General features: G+C 39.4%; 1 protein-coding gene across 1 annotated transcript in view; it reads right to left on the bottom strand.

Moving 5' to 3' along the window:
- Nucleotides 1–1,640: 1,640 nt before the first annotated feature.
- Nucleotides 1,641–26,344, bottom strand: part of FER1L6 (fer-1 like family member 6) — a 62,146-nt gene continuing 37,442 nt past the window's right edge. The window contains exons 26-41 of the mRNA XM_029959268.1: nt 26,055–26,239; nt 25,356–25,478; nt 25,185–25,224; nt 23,297–23,409; nt 22,031–22,162; nt 20,902–21,027; nt 19,732–19,859; nt 18,365–18,535; nt 17,036–17,196; nt 14,103–14,245; nt 13,473–13,561; nt 11,383–11,481; nt 9,078–9,319; nt 8,581–8,744; nt 6,037–6,137; nt 1,641–2,066 (exon numbers count right to left, since the gene is read on the bottom strand). Coding sequence (XP_029815128.1) covers nt 1,880–2,066; nt 6,037–6,137; nt 8,581–8,744; nt 9,078–9,319; nt 11,383–11,481; nt 13,473–13,561; nt 14,103–14,245; nt 17,036–17,196; nt 18,365–18,535; nt 19,732–19,859; nt 20,902–21,027; nt 22,031–22,162; nt 23,297–23,409; nt 25,185–25,224; nt 25,356–25,478; nt 26,055–26,239 — 2,204 coding nt within the window. The 3' untranslated portion in view covers nt 1,641–1,879. The remainder of the gene's footprint in view (nt 2,067–6,036; nt 6,138–8,580; nt 8,745–9,077; nt 9,320–11,382; nt 11,482–13,472; nt 13,562–14,102; nt 14,246–17,035; nt 17,197–18,364; nt 18,536–19,731; nt 19,860–20,901; nt 21,028–22,030; nt 22,163–23,296; nt 23,410–25,184; nt 25,225–25,355; nt 25,479–26,054; nt 26,240–26,344) is intronic.

Raw genomic sequence — 26,344 nt, forward strand, 5'->3', positions numbered from 1 at the left:
TATTTCCTTTTCTGTTTCATACAGGCTCAATTGCAAAATAGCACAAAATTGAAAACCAAGTGGTTTCAGAGGAATGTGTCACTCATGCTGTGTAAGCAGAGAACTACCAGGTAAGGGCCCAATGAAGAGGGACACGAGACAAAGAGGGACTCAAGGCTGATCAGCACCTTTCCACATCACTGTCTTGAATTGCTATCTTTAACTAGTGCAGATTCAACCATGTGTTCTAATTTCTTGGTCATATTAAATACATTTCTAAAGGAAAATAGCCCAACAAAAAACCTCATCCACTGTGGTTCTTTGCCACATGTCTAGTTGTAATGTATTTACTCATATATCTAGATAATTTAGTTTTATTTACTGTATACTTAGAACATGAAACTTAGAAGAAATACTGAGTCACAGTCTGCTGGATGGGTAGGGATGGGATGATCTAAGCCTGCCTTTAGCCATCTGCCTTTATCATAAGTGGAATAAGAAACTTCTAGAGCAATTCATCCCATCCAAAATAAGCCTCTAAAATGCTTTTCAAATGTAAAATACTTTCTCTTTGGAAATTTCACTGACACTAATTTTTTAGAATAATGCAATTACCTGAGCTGTAAGCTAGAGGGGAACACAGGGGCTCATTGCACCAGACAAGTTTCCCTTAGAAGTGGCCTCTGAAAATTATTAAGATGCCTGCTTTTCTATTTCTGCACCCCGAGCTTGGCAGAATTATCAGCATTTATAGGATCTCTGTCTTGCCTTTTGATACTTCAAAGTGTGCAAAGGCTGCTCACACTTTGTATGAGTGGAGCATAGTGGAAAGCCTTTTCTCAAAGGTCACCTTTACAACATGTCTAACCATGGGTGAGACTGGAGGAGATTTCAATAGCTATTTCAAATTCATAACCAGGCATTTTAAGGCCAAGTAAGGTCATTGAGTTATTAAGCCTTGCCTTGTGCATGACACAGGCAGCAGCATTTTCTGTATTATTTAGGGTGAGGATTTCCACATTGACAAGTGTGTAAGGTTTTATTCCTTGTTTTCTTTAATCTTCCATGGCTTGTTTCACTCTGCTGCCCTTCTGTTTTCTACTGTTTTTTGGCTCTGCTTTTCAAGCAGCAGGATTCTGCCTGCTCCCTGTCCTCTACAAGGATCATTTGCTACCACAGTACCCATAGCTGAGTCCTCATCTTCCTGATCCCTCTCCTCCAGCAACCTCCAACACTTTCAAACTGCAACTGAAAAAGGTTCTTCCAATCTCGGCTTCTACCTCACTGGCACGTACCTTATTTATGAGTGTGTGAGATGTTTTTATAGAGCACAGCATTCCTACTGAGAGGTGCAGGATGAATTTTGCAAATGACATCAAATGAGACAATTTAACCTTAGATTTTTTTTAATAAAACCTTTTATCTAAAAATAAGCATGCCATTATACAGTCATTGAAAAAACAGTTAAAATAATTAAGAAAAACAGTTAAAATAATGAATTACAAAACTATGCAAAGACTACATTTATCTTTGTGTACAGATTTTGCTCTTAATATTTAATCATTTGTCCATAGAAATAAATACTTGACCGACAAATCAGTTTCTGCATAGCACTGAGGAATTTACTTTCAAACTCACTTTTAGCTACATAATGACACTTTCAATAATTATGTCCATAAAGCTGCACCAACATAGTAATGACAACATACATAAAGGCTGGGTGTGAATGAGCATTCAAGAAAGATATTAAAATATTCTGAGAGCTCCAGTTTCTGATGTTAATAGTTATTTTTCTTTTTACAAGGAATGAGATGCATTTCAGGTTGATTAATTCTTTTTGTCTGAGTTTTATTTTTAGCTGAAGTTTTTGTATATGATTGATTACAATGAGAACCATAACCTACATTTTTCCTATAACTATCCTTCGACTGATTGCACCTGGCAGTGTGTAGATGAAGAGCACCAGGAAGACAACAAGAATAAGAAGAATTATGCCTATGATGATGTACTTCTTGTAATTTTTCCAGATCAGGTGATACAAACACTTGAAAGGATTTACAAACCAAGAGAAGGATGTGTCTGGTCGGCTAAAGGGGACGAAAGAAAAAGAAAAACTTTTGTAAAGGCAGATCCATCTCTTTTCAGTTATCCCACTGCAAAATATATACATTTGAGTCTAAAAAGGACCTTTAACTACTGGGAACCTACTACAGAGTTTAGAGGGAACATCCACGAGTTTCACAAAGCTATTGGGTCCCTTTTCTTCCACCCGTCCACAAGCCCAAGCTCTGCACAACACTCAAAATGAAATTCCAGTTTACACTTCATAAATACTCCAATTTATGTCACGATATGGAGTTCAAAATTACAGATAAGATCACGATAAATCCTAAAGAAAACATGCAGGCATCTTGAACTTGAGTTCAAAAGCTTTCCCATCATTTCAAAGAATTTAGCATCACGAAAGTGGTAATGAGCCACAACAAAATAGATGATTGCACGGTGATAGTCACAGTGCCATGATACTAAGAACCAGCTCAGATCTGGCATATGCTGGAAAATGGTGTATTTTCAGGAGGAAATTTAAAAGAGCCCCCCTGAAAACAGGAAACGATGATAAGATGAATCTGGGGTAGTTTTCCTGTGTACATGAAGAAGAGCCATCTACTTCTAGTGGAGAATATCTGCATCCCACAACCCAGGTTTTTAACAAATGTTGCCCCATAAGCAGAAGTTTCTTCACACTGTACAACAAAGCTGACTGCATACAGAGAGGAAAATAGCGTCCTTTTTAGGAGAAATGTTGGCATAGCCTCTCCGCTGACATTCCACTCAGCTTGGGAGGGCACTATGCCTCTGACTTCAACAGCCCTACCCAAGGCAACATCTGTCAGCTTTGTATGATGGGGTGACCTGATGAATACATTGGTGTGGAGCAACATTAACCCCTGCAAAACTGGGGCAGGTTGTTTTTCTTATCCAACGTTGCTGTAATTGTGCAGACGGTGCAGCAATAAGGAGAAGGAAATTAACTGAAGGTCACACAAAACTATGGCTGTGTCTCACTCCAGAAAGCTGTTTCAGGAATTTAAATAATGTTTTAGTTATCTGGTGAACTCAGCATTCAGCATGTGGAAGTGAATGCCAATGTGACAGAAAGTCTGTAAATCTAAAAGGCCAACTAAATATCTTTTAATTAAAGACTGTATTTTATACTAAGGTGGAAATGACTCAGAAATAAATCAACAAGTAAGCCCTCCAGGTTAAAAAGAATTATTAAAAAACTGGATACTCTGAAGAATAGTCTGCATGTTCCATCTGCTGAAGGGCTTTTCATAACCTTTAAAGGCAGAGAAAAAACCCAGACTGTTGCTCATTTAATTTGTTTTCTTTGCAACGTAGGCAATAGAATTCAGTACCAGTTATAGCAGTGCATTTATGGTAATAGACTGCATCCAGAATAGCATCCTGTCTGGATCAGCAGAGATGAAGAGATGGATAACCTCATGGTGCTTTGGCCAGCAGGAAATTATACTCATTGCACCCTATTTTTCATTTACATGTTTCTCTCTCTAGTTCACAGACATTTAGTCTTCATCCACCTTTGCTCTGGTATATTAAAGAGCCTGCTACTGTCTACAGCTCCTAGAAGATAATTTTGGTTTTGAAATTATTTTGTTTCTTAATTAAAAAAAACTTAATTATGCAAAACAATCTGAAAATTTCTGTGCTTCTTTGGGTGATCCTACATGATGAGCAAAAAAAAAGTAAAACTTACAGTATATCTCTGGCATAGAGATCTGGAGGTCCTGACACAAAGCTCCTTGAGATCCCTTCCTTCCTGAAGAGGACTCATTTGAAGGGCAGCAACAGTTATCTCTCAGCTGATTGTGACTACTCTACATTTATGAACCACATACTCCATCACTCAGAGGCACTGAGCAGGTAAATTTAATACTTTTAAACTTTAATGGAACTGAGACATGCAGTGTCTTCAACTACCAGTTTATTTTCTTCCCAGTAAGTGAGTGTCTAGCTAAATTAGTTTTTACTATTCAAAAGTTGATATTGCTTTAGTAACCTTAGGATTTATTTTGCCTAACTTTAAAACTTTAGTGCCTGGCCTGGTCAGTCGAGGGCTGTCTGGGCAGAGGAAGGACCTTCTAAAGGACAAATCTCTTTCCCCAGCTCTTAGGATATGTGGCAGGTAAATGGGCTGACTCCCCCACCCGTGCATGAGCAGCTACAAAAGGAGCCTGAATGTTTTGCTTCTGAGATGGGTAGTGTTGACTGACACTAGCCCCACCCTAATCTTGATTTAATTGAGTCATATATCTAATTAAGACTAGAACTGCATTGAGCCATGAATTGGCTGTGTATTTCATCACAGAAACGTGACGTGGAGCCTCTGATTACTCATTGCAAGATCTGGAGGAAGACTCTGGTTTTATGGCTTCTGGATCAAAACACCTCCAGGCTGAGTGTGCAGCAGAGAAGGGGCCACCAGGCTAGTGACAACCTTTTGGCCCACCAGTACATTTGTGAACTAAATGCCCATGAGGTGAAAACACAGGGAAGACTTGGGCCCCAGGATGCCTGGGGTGCATGAGGTGGGACTGAAAATATGAGAGGAAAATGTGATGGTGCCTTTTGCAACCTGTTGACAACCTCCTGGACAAGTAATCCTTCTGTTGCACAGTACACACTTTCTTAAAACTCCCTAAGCTGATTGCTTCCCACCACATGTATTTCAGAGCTACCCTAGTCCTTGCTACTCTGTAAGATAGTGCTTTAGTTTCTATTATTGGGAATCTTTGAGGCAGACAAGTGTTAGGCATAGCTCATCCTGCCTTTGGGCAAAGATGTTGGGTGAAATGATTGGTTAAAGTCTTTCCAAGGTTAGTTTTCAACAAGTCTCTGATACCTCTAATTTTCAGGAAAAATTTACACCCTTTTAAAGGGTATTGGCAATTCCTTTATGCTGTTTCCTCTTTTTTTATGTTTATCAGGAGATATATATCAAACAAAGAAAATTAAACAGAATGTGTGATGATTATCATTATGATTAGCAATTGATTTTTAGAAGCTTTGGTAGCAGGAAATATAACATCAATTTCTCTCTCTCTCTTTTCTGTTTTATTTAATGTACCTCATTACTTTAGTAGAACAAAGCACTTGAACCAAAATAGACTATATGTACTTTTTCTCAAAATGCAAAAAATCTCAGACAATGATATTTTTTAATGTGACAAATACTGAAAGCTAAAATGCTCCTTCTAGATAATTTGCCTTTGCTAAACTACTTAAAATGCCCTCATTAAAAAGTCTTATGATGAAAAATAAGCATCTTCATCCTTTGAGTATGAAGTACAATAAAATAGAGAAACATTTTCAAAGTTATATCATTTGCATGACCATAGAAGGGCAATGGAGATGGTGAAGGGTCTGGAGCACAAGTCTTATGAGGAGAAGCTGAGGGAGCTGGGGGTGTTTAGCCTGGAGAAGAGAAGGCTCAGGAGAGACCTTATCGTTCTCTACAACTACCTGAAAGGAGATTGTAGCCAGGTGGGGTATGGCCTCTTCCTCTCCCAAGTAACAAGCAGTGGAATGAGAGGAAATGACCTCAAGCTGCTCCAAGGAAGGTTTATATTGGATATTAGGACAAAAATTATTGACTTAAAGGGTCATCAAGCATTGGAACTGGCTGCCCAGGGAAGTGGTGGAGTCTCCATCCCTGGAGGTATTTAAAAAACATGTTGATATGTTATTTAGAGACATGGTTTAGTGGTGGACTTGGCAGTGCCAGAATAACAGCTGGACTCAACGATCTGAGAGGTTTTTTCCAATCTAAATGATTCTATTATTAATATAATAAATATAAGGCATCTGATCTTTATAGGTGACCAAACTGAGGTGTTGGGTACACCTGTAAATTATGATGATTTAAGATGTTATCATGTGCCAGGTCAGCTATTCAGCTAACCTGGAAGGTAATGCCAGCTACAAGTGCCAGCAGCCAGGCTGCCTCCCCTGTTTAATGAGTATACTCATACTCACTTGGGTTTTTCCAAGGGCTCAGGCTCCTTTCGAGCTTTTCCTACTGGATTCTTCTCAGCTTCTTCTGCTGTGACTAAGTGAAACTCAGCTTCCACCTTGCCCTGCATCAGAGACATCACAGGTAAGCATCCAATCTTGGGTTATTATCACTAAATCCCAGTAGGACTCTTCTTGTGGAGAAATGATGAAACCAAATGAGGGCAAAGGAAATTGATTAAAGAAAATAAGATAGTCTTGGCAGTCTAAGAGAAACCACAAAGGAAAGCCCAGGCACCAGATTCCTCACTTACGCTAAATAACTGTGAGGAAAGAGAAGTGGAATATTTTCTTCCAGGCTCATAAATGTATTTTCTGCTTCCTAAATTATAACATAACTAATCTGAGAAGATATATCTTCTATGACACATCCTGGCAGATCTGAATGGCCAAGCTGGAAGCTGTGTTGCTGACATGGACAAGATGTAGCCCATCAGCAGGGGGAAATTCAGCCCGTCACAAGTGCTGTAGAAGTGTAGCTGTTGGGTCTCAGCTCACAAAAGGAAGATGGTTGGAAATAAGACCTTGTGCAGAAATATCATGCAGTCCTAGAGCTCTGTTTGGGCTAAAAGAATAGCAGCCTAGCAGGGTGGTCCAGAGCCCTTTTTCTTCATGGGTGGCCAAAGACGATACTCAGAGTTGTAACAAAAGGACAACTTTGTTCAGCACCAACTTAGTGATAATTTCTAGATTTCAAAAAAGTCATAATGGAATATAACTCCTATTTTAGTGCTTGTTTTCACTGTGATAAGTCATTAAAGTTTGCTGAGTGACCAGTAGAATATTACTACTTATAAAAGATTGTATCTCCCGCAGCTTGCAGTAGAATATGTAATATGAGTGATTTGGACTCATAGTAGAAATTACAACTTCTGCTATGGAAGTTAGATCTTCCTACATGTGGGTTAAACTTTTGTTTTTTCCCTTCCACTCACAGCCACAAATGTGTTGATATTTCTGTTGTAATATTTCTGTCTGTGTTAGGTTACAGAGAGGTTCTTCCTTTTCCCTGTTCAGCTGTTCTTCAGCGCTGTCTCCACTAAAGATTTAATTAGGCCAAAGGAAAAAAAAGTGAAGATTTCCGAGATTTAAAGATTCTAGTTACAATGAAAAATGAGTAAATCAAATCAACTTCATAAAATCTGTGACAGATTAAAAACAGACAAATGGCTCTTCATATATTTGTTATTTTCCTACCCCATAAATTTGTGGAGGGTGTTAATCTAAAGTGTTGATCTATGGCCAGGGGCTGGGATTCAGCACAGAATGGGGCTGAAAGAAGTATGCAGATAAAAGGCATAAATGTGGAAGACAAGGGCATCAAGAGATGAACGTAGACTGTGAGAAAGCGAATCAATTGTACTAGAGCTGAGAAAATGGCAGTAAAGAAGGGATTTAGAAGTGGAGTTCATTCACTAAATCCTTAGAAAGTACACAGTCACATTCAGTTTGAAGAAGGCAACGAACTTGAAGATGGCATCTTTTATTAAAACATTCTTGTTGCTGGAATGGACAGAAATAGGAAGGAATGGTGAAGTTTAGGAAAACCCTTAGAGAATCAATGAAAATTCTAGAGACAGTGGGAGATCCCCTAAAAAGGAGCAAAGCCCATGAATTGGTAGAGGTTCTACTATAGGAATATAGCTTGTAGCTCTTGGTCTGTGTCCCCACAGAGATCTGAATGCACCTAAAAACCACACTAATTCTAGAATAGGGCTCCCCAAATTTGGGTTCAAGCTTCCAAAACATCATGGCCATGTAGGCACGTCAGTTTGGGGTTTCCTTCCCTAGGGCTGGACTGGGGGTTGGACTAGATGATCTCCAGAGGTCCCTTCCAGCCCTAACAATTCTGTCATTTTGTGAAATGTTTAGGTACACTCTGAATGAGATTCACACCCTGCTGCAAGCCTCGTTATGCTAGAGGCTTCAGGTAAATGAAAATTTGTGTGACAGCATTTATATTCTTCTTAGGAGGATTCTTGTAACATAACAAGTCTTGTAGAGTTATGGGAAAGCTGTCATTGTCCTTTGCATTCCTCTGTACCAAAAAATATTGAGCACACTGCAACAAGAAGAGGAGACTGTGCTTTTTCTACTTGAAATGTGCCACTGGCAAGGTGAATAATGGTAGACTCCAAAATCAATTCCTTTGCCTAGGTTGAAGTTAGACATAAACAGTAAAGAAATAAATAATCAGGTGAGATCCTTTCCTGGATTTCTTCAGCTGACATAAAGTTGGATGAAAACACCTGATTTTCCACTTTACCCATCCAGTGTGCTGGGAGACAAACAGTGGAAGAAAGCAAAAAAAAAAGTACAAAGTGCTCTGGTTGCCTGAGTTTTTCTGAACCAAATCTATGGAGAATCACTAAAGCATTTGGAGGACTCCTACAGATTGCCAGTGGTGGCTGTTCTTCAAATGGCATATCCAAAATTAGCATGTTTCAGGATCTCAGTAGAGCACATCAGTCCCAGAGAAAAGCTGCTCGTCTGTAGTGAGCTGCCTACCGTGAGCTCCCCAGCCTTGATGAAAGGCCACCAGCCTCTGACACGCTTCTGCTGAAATATGGAGATCTTGTTTTCTTCTCTTGCTGCCAAAACTGTTCCTAAGTCACAGCTTTTGGCTGTCTTTACTGCTTGAGGGAACCCATTCAGGTCCAATTCAAGAGTACCTGGAGGAAGAAACAATGTGACACCACTCAGGGAGCAGACAGACACAAAAGCATTCAAGCAGCAGTTTCCAGATGAGATACATAGAGCAATGCAGCAGCTTGGGCCCAAGTATCAGAGCAGGGAATCCCTCTGTACTGTCAGTCCTTCATTTTAATTGCCCTGGCATCATCTTATCTGAGTGACTCTCCAAGACATGTGTAAGTTTGCAATGTGGTGCTTCAGGAAAAGACAAGCAGAATTTGGGACTCGGACACCATGTTGTACATACCTCTACAAAACACAGGCCTGGTGAGACCTCAGGTGAAGTTCAGGCAGACCCATTGCATACTTACCCAAGAAATCATCTGAAGAGAGTCGTTCGAAATCCCACACCTGAAGTACCAGCTCTGCAGGTATTTTGCGTTCTGTCTTTTCCAAGGAAAATATGTTTTCTCTTTTAGTAACCACAATTTGTTTCTCTGCTGGGAGATACTGGAACGGGAACACAAAGCGCCAGTTGAAGTTGCCCTCTCCTGTCAAGGAATTGTAATGTACGTCTGTCTCCTGTTTGTCCTCTTCCAGGCCCTTTATCCACCTACAGGAACCACAGGGGAAAGCATCAGTCACCAGAGGAGCTTGAATTGTAATTGTGGTTATTTGGTTACAGGCAGGACCATTTACTACTTCCTACCTAATCAGTAAGAGGCAATATGCTGTTCAGGACTGAACAACATATGCAGCAACAGCCCTGCATTGGGGATCCCAACCACCTCCCAGCTGTGCACTATTGGCAGAGGCTGCAGTAATGGCCTGTGGTGATCGAAAGCTGAGTGAGAACAGGATTTTTATTTCTATCAGACCCCGAAACACAAGTTGATCATTTGTTATTGGCCAGGACATCCTCATCTTTAGGCAATGACAGTATCAGTCATTTATCCAGTACTAATCACCCTGCATTCATGTGCCACACAAACAAATTCTATGTCAATGTCCCAAGACAGATTTCAGGGCTTGGTATTGGAGCTTAAATTGTTTGCAGTTGCTGTTTGGAGGTATAAATGTGGCATAAGTATGGCTGCAGAAGTCTTTCTGGGTTTTTTTGTGATTTTTTTCTTGGTTTCTGCTAAGGTGTGCACAATACTGGATGTGCTATGGTACAAAAGGACAGTGTTTTCCTAAGCATAATTTTCTCCTCTGAAGAGCTCCATGGAGGTAATGATCCAGCTAGGTATGTTTTAGTTCCAAAGATGATTATTCACAGCTTGAGTAAACATTAGCATTTTTGTGCTGTATCCAAAGAGTGATTTTTCCCCTGCAAGCCCCAATATTTCAACAAGGAATCGTGAAAAATGGTAACAACCTGAAACATGGCATTGCCCCAAGTGCAAATCCATGCATGGTGACATATATATAGTTCAGTGCTAAGTTGGATATATCTCTGTGAACACCAGTGATTTCAGACCAGCTCCTCTCAAGAACTGCAAGGGGAGGTTTGCTCAGCCAGTGTGTGCAATACCTACACCTGTAGCACACTGGGGCCAAGTGGCTGTATTGGTGTGTACTTCATCTGGGCCAGTATCACCTGCTCCAAAGGAATGGTGGCACTCCTGGTGCCCTACACAGCTTGGGGGCACCCAGAGCTAATGCAAGTTCCCCTGGTAAAATTCATGTAGGTATTTCCTACATAGGAGTAAGACCTACTATGAGACTGCCCTGTCCTTATGCTTTGGATATCTTATTATGTTCACGTGATTTTCAGAACCAGCAAAGTGGAAAACATCCTCTCTTTCCTGATCCATTAGCCCCAGGGCTCCCTCCTTCAGCTTTTTTTTTTTTTTTTGCATTTGGTCATTGGCAATACTGCATCAGGTTTTTAAGGAAATTCATTTTGCCACATGCCTAGTGCTCCAAAAATTCAGATTTCTCCAGGATTCCACAATGAGAGAATTCATACTGGCGTATTTATCCTGCTCTTCAGTAGTGGAAAAATGGAAAAATCTAAGATCAGTCTGGTACCTGAACTTTTCAGTACTTCATGCTGCCACTTTTGCCACAATTTCCTCCAACCAGGTACCTTCCCTCAAATCCTGCTCAGAAGCAGAAAGTGCAAAGCAGTACTCCAAAAGAGGCAAGTAATTAAGAAGTAACCTGCTACAATCGCATCATCCCATGCGATGTTCTCCTCAGCTTGGCCATGGTCATTCACCCATACATGCTCCCCTCATGAGGTTAAAAGGTATTTCCAATAGAAATAGCCTGGCAAACACCTGCTTTTTTGTTTTTCATGTGGTCATAATACCCTTTTCTCTGACTATGTCAAACCTCTCTGCATTTGTGTAAGCTCTTACAGTTCAAGTTCTGTAAGTGCTTGATCTCTGTTTTCTAAACTGTGAGTTTTGTTCTCATCTTGTGCCATCTCTGTCTGCGCAGGAACTAACAACTAGTGTCATTTTACAGCTACTTTATTTTAAGAGAAAAAAAAAAGAGAAAAAAAAAGAGAAAAAATAAAACAGAAAGCAGTATCCAACGTTGGGCAGGCGTTCAGAGAAAGTGCCAAGGTCACCGAATAGTTTATTGAATATTCTCACCACATGATTTTTTCCTCTGATTTTTTTAAATGAAATACTACATGTTATTTTGAAGTGCTGAAGAACTTACCCTTTTACATAGATATCACTTGATTTTTGCCCTGTAAACATATTTTCATCTTCTAGAATTACATCCTCTGTATTCCAGATAATTACCCGCAGTTCATAGCTGAAAAAGAAAGCTCTAGTCAGACACTAATGCAAACCTCTATCAAATCATGCTTTTATAAAGTGAGAAATGTTGTATTTGTGCATCAGCCTCAGGCCTCTTCTATTTACAAGAGTTTAGTGATAGACTGTGGGTGTTGGTTCCCGTCAGCTCATGGAGTAGGATGGACAATAGCAGGGTCACTGCCAGCTTTGGAGGTGTGGAAAATTCCTTGCTTTTTATATACCTGTTCATTTTCAATTCTTTTCACAAAAATGCTGCAGTGAAACAAGGTAAAGTTGATCTGGACAACATCATCAGAGTAGTCTTCAAAACAGTGATCAGATTGCTAATAAAAAACAGAATTCCCTGAGAGGTGCTTTTCAGAAGAAATGCCTAAAAACATTGCATTTGGTGCAATCTAGTGTATTAAAAGGGAAGAGAAGGACTGCTTAGAGATATTTTCATTTAAACAAGTACAATCATCTTTAGAAAAAACAGTAAAAGGAATTAAAGTTTTCCCATCCTTTCCACTCCCTATCTACAGACATTTATGGTGGCCTTCCATCCATATCTCTCAAAGGTTGAACTGAAATACGGATATTGCAGGTGACATAAAAAACTGATACTGAAAAATTGAGATATTCCTTGAGTCATTGTATGAACAGCAAAATTAATAAAAAAGACAAAAAATCTGTTTGAGAACACCAACATAGGATTTTTCTAATATGTCACATTTTGTCTTGGAAATAGCCTCAATCTCAGGGTGTGAAAAAATATGCTGCAGAAGTTACCAGATACTGTGCTCCAGAAGAAACCAGAAGTTATCAAGTCATGGAGCTTTTAAGGTGTTGACCAGGAAAACCAAGTCTCTGCACTAGCCAAAGAAACTTGCATTTGCAATGCTCCATCAGAGCCTTGTTCAGCCAAAGACTGTCAAAAAGAGAGAGATGTTTTCACAAAGTGTTTGAAGTTTTATGGAGCCTGGAGCCCGTTTTGATGCAGCAAATATGCAATTCTCAGCAAGATGTGTAACTTGCATTTGCATGTTTAGTTTTTTTTCTCATAACTAATATTTGACAGTATTTTCCCCTGCTACAAAAACGGCAGCCACAATTTGGTTTTGTGGGCATGATTAGCTTTAAATCTTTTTGGACTGGAAAATGCTTGTTGTTAAGGAGTTTTATAGAAAGTTATGGTCTGAAGGAGGTAATTGTTACACAGACTCTTTTTTGTTTGTTAGTTTCTTTGTCAAATCTTGGCTTTTATAAAAGGAGAGGAAAACAAACACATTTTTGTTATATTGTATCCTGTTCAAACATAAATAATACAGGGATAGTACCTGATGCTGCTTCAGACACAAAATTCTCAGGAAGGACCTTGCTAAAATATAGGATGGGTTGAGAACTCTGTTGCTTATTTTTGTATTTTATTTATAAACATTCAATTAGCTTGAAGAACTATGCACACTATTGCACATAAAGCAGCATAAGTAAATGTGAAATTTGAAAGAAGGCCCTTCCAAACAGATCTTGCCTCTTTGTTGCTGCTTTATTTGTTTCTTGATCTATCTTTGAACAAAGTGCTGGAAATCCAATAGGTGTAATACTATTGCATCAGATTAAAGAGCTCAACCAGGGTCAAGTAAGTTATCTCACTGAAAGAGGTAGTGAAACCAGAATTACTTCTTTCAGCTCAACAAGTGGATGATAACATCTGAATTACTAAGAAACTCTTGCCTCTAGCCACCTGTAATCTCTATATGAAAAAGGATCTTTCTAAAAGAGGTGTGTGATAGCCCCTGCTGAAAAAATCACCAACAGTTCTTTGAGTTGTTTAACAGAGGAAACCAACCTAGGTGATCTTGTTGGACTTGAAGTCATGTGAATCCAAGCATATTTCCTTGGGACCAGAGAGGTTTTTTTAATAGTTCTTTTTCTATTTATTTCCAGACACTTAAGAAATACTCAGTCTTTGAAGAGTTATTGCTGTGAGAAAGCACAGAGTATTACCCTTTGGGTTTTCTTGGTGAAATGTCCACTGGGGGTCCTGGCAGAGGCATATCATTAGGAAACATGTCGACCCACATCTGCACACGACCCTTGAAATCAAAGAGACAAACATCTTTAAAAGGCTTTAAAAATAGTTATGACATCCAAAACCATCACTTTGTCTTGGGGCATCAACTATCTTACTCTCATGTAACCATGATTTCATCTATAAACTTTCTATACAATATATTTTTTTCATACACATACTCATTCAATTTCTCAGGAATTTGGTGAAGTTGGAATAGAACTCAAACACTGTCAACTTCAAGGTAAAATCCATGTAAAAATAGTATTTGATGAACAATAAAAAAAGAACCAAATTTCAAATATAAGAAGAGGTTTTGTTAATTTAATAAACTAGAACATTTAAAATAATGAAAATAAGCAGTTACACTTGTGTGATTACTGTGTATTGGGTAATACACACATGGGTGACAATTTCCAGGTTGATACAGTACAAAGTTTCATGTATGGTGCAACACTTGGATGCTGACTCTGTAAGTTTGTGGCTACAAACAGAAACCCCAACAACTGAAGGAAATGAAAACTGTTCCTGGCTCTACCATCACCACCACCTCTGAGCTGCTCTACCTGTTCCATGCCTGGCTTATCCTTATGGTAGAGAGGCCGAGTCTCAATGTGCTCTGGGACCAATTTGTGTCCAGCTCCAGGGATTTCCTCCCAAGCACGTAAAACCTTTAAGGAGAGATGTTCATACGATTCAACTGGCTCCTCTATAGGAAAGAGGAAAACAAAAAGAACAAAGAGAGCTGAATTATAATACTGAATCCCTTGGTAATATGTTCCATTAATTATTAAAAACAGTAATTAAAAATTTGCTTGAGTTAACAGAAAGACTTTATGTATTCCAGCTAAATAAAGAAGGGCCTTGAAATGCATTTAGTTCTCATAAATAAGGGTACCCACCAGAGTAACTAGAAGTTTAGCACTTAAGCAGAAGTTTAGCTGTAAAATAGCAAATCATTTCACTATTACAGTAGCAGTTCTTAACAAGAAGATGAAAGCAACCTGTAAATTATCCTTTTTACAAGAAATTGCAAATTTTTAAAGCTCATAAAAGACAAGGTAACTTGGATTTCACAAAGCTGACAGTAAATAGGCACTAACAGCTATCTACACCTTATTTTACATTGTGACAGCTACAGTAAAGACCCTCCTGGAGAACTGAATCACACCTCGAGGGAAGAGAGTTGAAGTCCATGGGCAAGCAAATGTCACCTTCTGACCAGCTCAGCTTGACCACTGGAAGGGAGACCCCAGAGAATGGCACCTCAAGGAAGGACCAATGCTAATATTGAAAGTAGGATGGATATTAGAAAGAAGAGAAAGCCTTTTGTGCTCTTGAGTTTCTCTTTCCTCCCTTTTTGTGTGGGCTCCACACTAAAGAAGCCCAGACTTTTGAAGAGTGATATTTCCTAGATTAGAAGTCCCTAAGTGAGAAGAAGGTTAAGATTTATTTGTGTCAGCAAACTGTTATCACTTTTCCTATGGGTGTTGCTGTCTCCAAATTGCTGGTAGTTGACAAAAGGCTCATTTGGAATTCAAACAGTAGGTATTAAACCCTTCCTAGTGGCTCAAAAAGTGAGATGATCCTGAGGTTATGAATCTTGGTTCCCTCATGTGCACCAACATGTGCTTGAGGTGCAATGTGTTTCATCTAATTTTAACCAGCTAAAAGCAAGGTCTCCAGCCTGAGCTAATCAGCCAGGCAGCCTCAGTAGCAATGACACATTGTCCTATGATATCCCATATCCTCTCAAAGACATCTTTCTAAAGACTGTTTTTACCCCTGAAGATGCCTATTTCTTCCCATGGGCTACAGGTAGTCCTAGACTACTTGGTAGTAGTGGATAGGCAGTTGGACAAGATGATTGTGGTATGTCTCTTCCAACTGAACTATTCTATTTTATCTGAATTCTTCTTTCCCTTGCAATTTAAAGCTGGATGGATAAATACAATTTTCTCCACCTGTACAGTGGAAATGGTATTGCTTCCTTTTTTTAGTACTCCTCTAGAGCTCAAATCCATAGTATTTCTTAGTTTTACAGATCCAAATGGTGACCACCACAGAAACCTGTCAGGAAATAATGATCCAGATGTACTTGTCAGAACAGCAATCTGGATAGGAATTATGCAAAGACTGTATGCTATAAACTATTTCTGTATATCATATTGAAAAACTTGTGTGCATAAGTACTTTGGTCTTAGCCATCTGGTTCTATATTTCCTTGCTTCACATTTTCATCATCTTGTCTGACATTGGTTTGTCTGAATCTCATTTTAGTGAACCAGAATCTTGATTGAGAGATCCTGTTGCTGGGAGTCACACACAGTTGTCTGCTAGTGAGGAAAACAAACAGCAGTACTGGAGTCAAAAATCTCTTTCAGGCCAAGAAACCAAAAATGGATCAACTTTTTTCCCTTCAACAGTGCTACCTTAGCTGTATTTTGTGGTTGCCAAGAGGAATGTGGTCAGATAAGGGAGTGGAGGATTTCCTACACTGCCAGTGTCCACTACTATCTCACCAAGCCCAGCTCCACTTTTTCCCCTTAAAAGGCTTCATTCTTACACCTCTTTTCCTTAATCTCAGTATAAAACTGAATTATAGAATAGTTTCAGTTGGAAGGAATCTTTAAAGACCACCTTGTCCAACCTCCTTCCATCAGCAGAGACACCTTTCTCTGATAACTCTGTCCCTCTCCACCCTGATGTGATATGGCCACGCAAGGTCCTGGTAGTTTTGACCTCTTTTTAATCTGGGAGTTCTGAAAGTAAGTTCTGTCCTGCCATCTGGATTCATGGACCCCACAGATACCTGGATTTACACAGTTCTGTGTTAGTACTTCAGAAGAGCAGTCAGAGTGGTAATAACCAAGAGGAGAAAAACCAACAAAGAGGAAAGACAAGTAGGTAAGGTAGAACTGGCAGGTAAAGTGGCCTGGAGTCCAACTGTGGTCAGAGATTTGTCTAACCTTGGGTAACTCCATTCAAATCTGTATTTCTCTTCCCTCTTCTTTGCAATTCTTGGGTCTGTCTACTCTAGTGTTTCAGTTTAGACAGGGATTGCATTTTTTGAAAGGCTCTCCCTGACTTCCCATGCTTTGATATGTTGTGTGGAAGGTTCTCAGAGTGTGCAAGCTGGACTCCTTTCAGATCAACACTAAGTCAGAAGACATGTTCCAAGAGGGTCCCCTGTACTTCAACTAATCCTGGGCATACCATCCTTGGGATCAGGTAGGAGCTAGTCCAAAGTATCTCCCTGCAGCCACCATCAGGATGTCAGGTCATCAGCGACAACTCTAGAGATTCTTTGCAATTAAGGTACAGCAAAAGCTAATATAAACACAACCTTAACTGCCACAGTTATATGAGTGTTTCAAAGCAGACACAGACACCAGTATCTGACTTTGGAATGCATAGCACAACAGGGCCCCTGCTACAGATTGGGCAGGCACTTAGTACTGCTACAATGCAACTGAAGAATGCCAAACTACTTCATTACCGTTCTCATCTTCTGTGAAGACTGTCTGCCCCTTAAAGACTTTTGTTCCTACTTGTATCTCCCCTGGCCTCATGAAGGGTCCATTGATTTTGTAGTCCTTGCACAGCTTAGTGAGGATCTCACTTGGCTTGGTTGCATCTCGCCATGCGTTGTACCCTTCTCTGCAAGGAGGAAACAGAGAGAGAAGAAAGATGGGTGAAGTTTTCTTTCAGCAAAGTGCACTGACAAATCAGGAATTTCCATGCAGAATTTGCTTTGTGGTCAGTGGCCCTGACATCTGCTCAATCAAACTTCTCCTTTGAATTGTTCAGCACCACCTCTTGAGAAACCCTCTCTGTCTGCTCAGGTCCTGGGTACCAACCACTCCTCTGAAAACACAGGGGAAGCTGAGGCAGCCTTACCCACAGCTTAGATAAAGTAACCCAGGCATTGGCATGCTTCCCAAGAGGAAAAGAACCAGAGCTCGATCCATGTCCTACCTAAAGAATTCAAGTCTACATGTGCTACCTCCACTCAAGAAGTGTTCTGCAGCTCCCAGAGGCAGAGGAGAAGCTGAGATTATCTGGGACATGGAACAAGCACATGAAGAAATATCTCACACTGGAGATGAGCTGGCAAGGGAAGCTTTGTGGTTCAGTCTGTGCTCCTGGATTGCTTTTTTCCATTTTCCACCCTTTGTTTGTAGATAAAATGAGAAATAATCATAGGGGAACACCAAACCCACATCTGCCAGTTTAGTGCCCCACCCCAGGGCAGTGGAGTTATTTTGGATTGACTTTCTCCACACTAATTAATTTTGTGCACAACATCCTTGAGCGTGCAGCTGCATGGTAGGGACCAGGAGCTCAGCATCATCACCCTATGACTCTCTCCTGTTAGAGAGGCCATGTCAGCAGTCCCACTTTGCTCCCTCTTTGCCCAGTGCCACATGAGTCCCACCAGCCTTGCTGCAATCACTCCAGTTGCAGCTGAATAACAGAGAGCAGAGTAGAGCCCTGGCATAAATTCTCTGGGAGATTTTTTTTCCTATTTGCCCTTTATGCCTGTCCAAGGCAGTTTATCAAGCAGGTGTGTAATACATCAGCTGTTTACTACCTAAAATACTCCTTGAACAAACAGTGCTGCTAAAAAAAAATTTAAAATATCCATTTCCCATTGAGGTTGGAAGCTACCCAGAGCCATCACTAAGCTCTGTGGTGAATTTTAATTAAAATACCTCCTGGGACACTTTTGTGCTGGAGAAAGCATAATATTTATCTGCATCTTGAATTTTTCTTTCAAGTCAAGTCACTCACTGTGTGCTCTGTTGCTGTCTGAAGAATTACTTACATTTCATATTGACTCTGTAACCCACAGGTAGCTCGATGCCTGCTGTAGAAACGATTTTCCAAATCAATTTTAGTCTCTCCAATGAGATCATCAGTCCCCACGAAGTCATGGTCATAGATCAAGACTCTGAGCAAGGAATCCTTGGGGAAGGTAGCTTGGATTTCAAATGATCTACAGGAAAAATTGAGACCTACATGCAGTCAAGTCAGTTTTGAAGCCTAAAAGACTAAGCTAATGAATGCTGTGCAAACAATGTGTGAATTGTGTCACTTCTAATAAGCAGTGGGGTTTGTGGTAGTACTTTTTGTTTCAGTTAAATATCTGAACATGCTGGAAACACACAGTGCAAAACTGTTTTCTTCCTCCTCCTTCTCTACCAGCCCCTGTGCAGTTCTAAGATCGCTCTGACAGTAGACAGAAATGGAATGGATCTGGTCAACTGCAATGATTCATCCTGAATCCAATACAGATGGAAGTCTGGAAATTACAAGGCTTATGAAGCTGTATGTAAGGGTTCTCACATGCTTTTCAGAACCCCCAAAACGTTCATCTGAGTCTTTTCTATTGTCTTCCAAAAGCTGCAAGTTAAATACTGAAAATAGGAATCTGGGGGCACCCAACAAAATGATTAGACAAAAGTTTTAAACAAGTCTCAAAAAAGCAAAGATCAGAACTCCTTTTTCACTCTGTTTTTGCAGACAGGATCCTGTCCTAGCAGGCTTTCAGTCCAAAGTGGTTTCTCTGGTTTAATGTTCTTACAGAATAACTGCACCTCAATTCAAAACATTTGCAACCTTCTTAAAACAATGAAACTTACAAGAAAAAAAAAATCACAGCTATTAGCATTAAAAATATAAATAAGTATAAAGCACTGATAATACAAAGTGGATGTTTATGGCAGCTTGCCCCTGGCTCCCCCATTCAGAAGGCCATACAAGTTCAAAAAGCTGTTTATTTTTGTCCTAGCTCTAAAATTACGAGATTTATTTGGCACTCTATTCAACCTGAAATAGCAACAAAGATTGTGAAATCACTCTTAAGTGTTCTGATATTTATTTCACTTTAAACTTAATGATGGTATTAATTTGCACAGAAAATGTCATTGTTGCCTTGTTTCCTCTCATGCATCATTTTGCGAAACCTCTCACAGATTGCATTACTTTATGTGTTTTGACAGGTATGAAAATGAAATATTTTATAGTCATACAAGGTGACACCAATTCTCAACATTCTAACCAGTATAATTACAAAACATCCAAACAGGCAGAAATCAGCATATAACAAACACTTTGTAATTGCAATAGCAACAGTTGTAGCAAGTGATAAAGCACAAATCACAGCGAATAAGGAAATAAGCCATCACTGACCTTCCAAATACAGGGTTTAGCTGCTTGGGGATGTAGTTTTCCCTGTCTTTAATTTCTGTGTTGCCCAGTTTCAGCACAATATAGGGATCTGACTTGCCATCTGGATCAGCTGGGCTGAGGTTAAATGCCTGTTAGGAAGAAAAGCTGTTTTCTCAAGAAGTTTGCTTAAATGCAGCATGGTCACAGGAAATGTAGGTCTCCTGCCTGGTCCTGGATGTTCTGGAAGCTCAGGGGCTTTTCTTGCCTGACATAATGCAAAATTTGGCCTTTAGCTTTGCAGGCTACTAGGAAAAGATGATCTGGAGGAGAAGACAGTTTGCAAAGGTGGAGCAGGTAAGTGCTGTCCCACTACTAAGATGGAAAGAGATGAGCAGGAGAGACAATGCTGAGGCAGAAGCTGGTTGCACAGGTGCATGTAGGATTCAGGAAAGGTTTTCAAAAATAGTGTTCCAGGTCCTTGAACAGTGCAAAACAATTCTTCACAGAATCACAGAATTGTTAAGGTTGGAAAAGACCTTTAAATCTTTACATTCACGAAATAAAACAATCTTTCTTTTCTTGTCTTCTGTTTTGTTGCCACTGTCTCTTTGCATGCCATCTTTCTGTCTTAGATTACCTGCAACTCTCTTGTTTCTCCGAAATACCAGTTCCTTCTACCCTTTTTGCTTCTCACACTGTGCTCTCTCATCTTCTTGTCTTCTGTATTTCTATCTTTATTGATCCCAAAACTTGTTCACATCTACCACTTTGATAATGTGCAATTCACAGCCCCCCAAAAATATGCTCTAATTTTCTCCTTACTGAGGTTTTGTTTAAATGTGTCTTTTTGAAACAACTCTACTGATTAAAACTGGTTGCATTTGCACAACGTGGCTGGAACAGGTTGTCCATACTACGTTAGTTATGCATCCAGCCCTTTCAGTTTGAACAACTAAAGTGATTCTCCAGTCTTGCAGAAATCTCCAGAATTCTCATTAGGAATATAGAAAATTTTCTGCCCTGAACACCCATTTCTACAGCACGAAACATTGTCTGAAATATGACCAGAAAAAAATAATACCATATGGATGGGGATTTTCAGAAGCTTCACTGCAAAGACACTGAAAGTAAACTGAGCTGAAAAGAAACATCCAAGTTATTTCAAGGTTCAAAGAGCATCTGTCTACTTACTGCCACAATATAAACCCTGATGAGTACTTTGACAGAGTGGTTTGGTGGTATCCCTTGCAGGATGCGGGGCTGCCCTCTGTCCATCAAGCTGCCATCCTCAGGACTCGGGTATATGCAGAAGGAGCCCTGGTAATACACTGACTTTTATCTTCCTCAAAAATAGGTCAGGTGCAATACAAAACCAACTCTTTGAACCTAAACAAAATATCATTCATGCAGCCTATGCTTCAATACATACATATACACAACATATTTTGTGGTACAACTCACAAGGAATCCAGACTTCAGTGCACTAAACATCATCTTTTAAAATGTCTTTTCTCTATAACATGGTACCATCACTACATTTAGATGTGGAAGTACCTGCATGCTCTTAGGTCTCTATTTGATTATTTAAAATTAACACCTGCAGGCATTCTAAATCCAGTTTTCCTGTCATTGATATTCTAAAAATAATATTTTGACCTTAACTCTATATTTGCAAATTAATAATTCCATCGGGTAAGTTTCAGAACAGTGTGTCAGGAATCTAACTGTATTTTTGCAGCTGCCATATAACTCATATAAATCAATATTGACTCATGCTGCCTCATATTGCCTGAAAGCATCTAACTAGTCATTGGGACAGAAATTTGCATTGCAAAATACTTGAGACATCAATGAGTTTAATCAGTTCCTCTAAACTACAAAGTGCTTGAAACCCGATTAGCATTACTCATGCTTTGAACATTTCAGATTGCCTGATGGTGCCCTGACTCAGGCTGTAGCTGTGAGGGCCTCCATTTAAATTACACGAAGTTGCATATAAGGTGCTGTAACTGACAGTACAGTAATAAAGCTGCGTTAGTTAAAGCTGGACTGCACAATACATTTCTTCTTCCCCTTCTGTGATTTCCAACTCCCTGTAATTCCTTATTTCAAACCAGCAGTGAACACCTGATGCTGGAGGCTGCTTTTTTTTATCAGACAATGGAAAAGGAAAACACATGACTCTAGGTCTAATAAAAGACATAATTCTATTTACAACAGACTGTCAATGTCTATTTCTTTCATTCCTGGTATACCTGACATATGTATGAAAACCTAAAGTCTCTAAATTATTATCCATTTAATCAATATTAAAGCTTACCTTAAATTTTCCTATTATTCTGTCTTCAGCATCAGCATGAACTTCGTCATTAGATTTTCCTCTTAAAAGCTGGAAAGTTTTCACCCAGTCCTCAAAGTTATTAAATTCACTCTCCAAGTCTCCTTCATAAATCTTTGAAAACATAAGAATGCTTACTTTTTGTGGTGCAGTTAATATATTTATAGCCATTTTTTTAAGACAGAATGACTAGAAATCCATTTTGATTCAAAATGCAGATTTTAATAAAAACGATGTTTTGCAGAAGTCCTTGAGGAAAAAAGTTAAGTCCCCACTTAAAACAGGACCAGTTTTGTCCTCAACCAAAGTCTTTCACAACTATTGAAATGACATATTAATGCCACAGGGAGAAGTGATTTTAGAGGGGCCAAAATGAATGTTTGTGAGCCCTGGTGTGAAAAACAGTGTGGATGTGCTGCTTTTTGTTTCTGTTTCCTCTCTGCATTGTGCCTTTGATGTACTGACCCATTCTGGTACATTAACGTGTCAAAACTTGAGAGCAAAGCAGACAATAACAAAGTGCTGTGGGGACAGAGCTTTGGGATAGCTTAAAAGACCAAATCATTTTTCAAAGAACATGATTTCTTTCAATACTCTCCTCCTGTAATTTATCAAGTGTTATTCAGTGTGAAATAGAAGGGCCTATACTACTGCCATCTCTCAAAAAATGGAAATTGCAGTTTCAAATTCCCCTTTATTCAGCTACAATCTAATCCAAAGAGTCCTAATCTTTTCAAATCTCTCATCTCTCCAGTCATTTTGCATGACCCATATAGTTTTCTTTGAATTCCTTCTATAACTACCCAACTAAATTTATTGTGAGCTAAATATTATCTCCCATCAGGGAGGATGTAGTAGCGATTGCAGCAATGTTTTCCATACTCCCTTTTAAGTAATTCTTAATAGCCTGTAATACTTCCAACATGAAATTTGAGATTTCCAACTTCAGTATTTTACATGCAAACAACAACACTGATTTTTCACTGAAGTGTCTCTGGGTTTGTCTATAGCAATAAATTGAATGTCTAAGACCAAGTAGGCCACATCCACCCTATGAGATGTATGATTTCCTCTGGGTCCCATGTGCTGAAGTGCATTATCACTTCACTATCATTTATTGTGTTTTAGTCATTGTAAAGTGCCTGAAATAAACTTTAGGAGGGTTTGCCAAACTCAGCTGCTGATGTCAAATTTGGGGGAGACAGTGAATAACAACAGCCTTACCTCTTAGCCTTACTTCTCTCTTACCTGCAGTGTTGCTAGGTTTGGAGTTTCCTTTTGTCTCCTTTTCAATGTCTTATCCTTCTTTTTGTCTGGCTCATCCTCTATGATCAGTGCTATGTGGTCAGAAGTCTGCTTATCTACAGAGATTTAATGACATCATGTAGGTTTTAATTAGCAAAGCATATCAAATGCTTCAGATAAGGATGCAAAATACATTTTAAAGAGTCCCCCTTGTTCCTTTTCCATTAATTCATCTACTGTCAGGCATAGGGTCCTCTCTTTCACCACTGCTCCTCCCAGGCAAGAGGAGGCATTTTATCCTCTCTGTGGCTACCAGATGAACTTGCTGGAGCAAGCGTGATGGTGTCCTGTATCACTCCTTCTCTACGTTTCCCAGAACACCCTTTTTCTTTCCCAGAACACCCTTCCCTACGTTTCCCAGAACACCTCAGTCTTTCTGACTCCTCCTCAATGCAAACTAACAGATCTTAACAGCTTCCACGTAAAATTTAAGGCTTATTTAGAACTGAAAACCAGTATTTAGGCTGACTGCAACTTCAGATACACCCTATTTTGTGATACCATTAAGCAGAGAAGAACTTGGGTCACCCTGGTATCTCACCTTGTGAAAGCCTAGAAGTATGAGAAATAGAGGGAGGTATCTGGCCAGCTTAAAGCCAGATTCTCAACACTGAGAGGGAACTTCCCAACAAAGAGAGGATGAGCTCTCAAAAATGGCACTGAGATGGTTTAGTTCTTTGGCTGAAATCTGTATTTTGAGTTCACTTTAATTTTTTGAGTCATTCATGTGTGTTTGACAGCACTAAATACTTAGAGATATATACATTATATCAGTGCTGTCCCATATGTATAATTCTTATCATGACAGTGAAAATATGTAAAAAAAACTATCAGAAGAGAATTTACAAGATCTGAAGTCATCAGTCCAAACCAATATGCCACAACTGCCTGAATAGCCTGTGGGTGGATGTCACAATGTCAAGTAAATTTCTAGTCATAAGTGAACATCACACCTTTGTAGAACATTTTCTATCTAAATATTTCTTCCATGTGGACAAGTGAGCTTCACTCAGAAACTGATCTCCAACTCATCTCTCAGCATCCCTGATGATCACCGAAGTACTTTTAGCCTCTATTTCCAAAATGATACCATGTGACATTTAGGTCATGTCTTCCATCCAGAGCAACCTCAACTCCTCCTTTAAACCAGAATTCACCTCAGTCACTGGTAGAGTGCAGTCAGCTCTGGCATGTGAAGGTGCTTAGTTTAGTGAATAGCAGCTCTGTGTAAATAGTAAATATTTGGGGTTTTCCCAGCCTTTATTTTTGTCCAAAAATAAAATTTTCCAGAGTTCTCTTTGATTGTGGGAGGACCTGCTAAGCCACAGAGTATACATTTACGGAGACATACACACATACATACACAGAGCCTATTTCTGGCCAATTCTTTCAGGTTATCGTGCAAAAAACTTTTCTAGAACCTGAGGTAGATAAAGCTTTTCAGTTATGGAAGTAACACACATGACCATGAGTCTGCTAGCAGAAGCTGTTGCTGCATCACTGATTCTGAATTGGATTCAAAATTGAGAGGAACTTCTTTTTCTGAACCTGTTACAAATGCAGCCTAAGATTAGGATAATCTCTACCTTGTATCATTTAGGACTTTGACTTTGCAAATCTTTGTGCATGAGATTTGAATCACAGGAAACCCATGTTAACCCAATGCTGGCTGTGAAGCTTTTGCCTACCCACCATCTGATCAGCTGTAGAGGAAAGAACCCACTATACCAGCAGTAACCTGTCACCAGATGTTAATTGTTGTCAGTAAAATAGTAGAGAAGTAAAATATTAGTGGTACAAAATAATAGAAAAATGCAAATAATTTACTCACTGTCCTCGGGTTTTCCTTCACTGGGAAAAATCCCTTTTGCCTTTCAAAAGAAAAAGATGATGGACAAACTCCTCATTATGAATGTCATACCGAAAGGGAATCATTCAGCACTAAATCTATATTTACAACATTGCTCATCCATGAGAGTTTCCAACATACTGGGTGATTTACCTTTTGCATTTTGAGCACAGAAGCATAGTATTTTGACCACCAGTCAATAACATTTTCAGCTGATTCATCTGCAATTGTTCTTTTTCTCCTCTTTGTTGACCGTCGGATAGATTTTATCATACCCTACCAAAGGATGGAGAAAGCACTCTTGAACTCTAGAACTGATCAAAACTAATCACCTGATTCATTACATTAAGCATGAACAGATGTATATATAGAAAATTTCAACCTCCAAGGGCGAAATAAAATGCAATATGAATTACTGTTTCTGTCTTTTATTCCAAGACACTTCATCATGATCATCATATTATTAAAGCTATTTCTATATTTCTTACTGACAATGCCAAAAGTTTGACCATTGGAGATGTTGCCACAGGAGCAATCCATACAACAGGCAAACCTACATAGATAAATAAATAATGGTGTTTTAAGGGATGCAAATATTCAGATACAAATTGGTTTCTCCACTTAAGTCTGCAAGCATTTTAAGGGTCTATTAATGGAAGTAATGAAATTATGTGGGATCAAAGCTGCACTGATAAGTAGTTCTCTTGAGGGCCAGCAAAGTAGCATGGGCATGAACATCAATATGCAGAATTTCTAAATCTGAGGTCCATAAGAGGTTACCTTTTTATAAGGAAGAGCTAAAGTCTGTGAGATTGCAAGAGAAAGTTAGGTGGCAGCTTCAGCTATACCCACCTTCTTTTTCCTCTCTTTCTCTGTCTCGGAGGCAGAGTGCTTGGGTTTAGTGGCAGGAAGCGCCCTCAGAGATGGGTCTGGCTCTACGACTGTACATTTACCCTGCTCCACGTCTACGTAGATGTGATCAGCTAAAAACGGTTCTTCGTGGAATAACTCAGCAGGCTGCGATGACTCAGGTGAGGCTGAAATCAAACCTTTACAAGTTAGGTAAAATTTTTGCCAGCAATGCTATCATAACATTTGATGATCATCAAATAACTATGCGGGTAAAGGTTTGACCCTACACT

This window comes from Manacus vitellinus, unplaced genomic scaffold (assembly GCF_001715985.3).
Source record: "Manacus vitellinus isolate BGI_N305 unplaced genomic scaffold, ASM171598v3 scaffold_1_pilon, whole genome shotgun sequence".
Taxonomy (NCBI): Eukaryota; Metazoa; Chordata; class Aves; order Passeriformes; family Pipridae; genus Manacus; species Manacus vitellinus.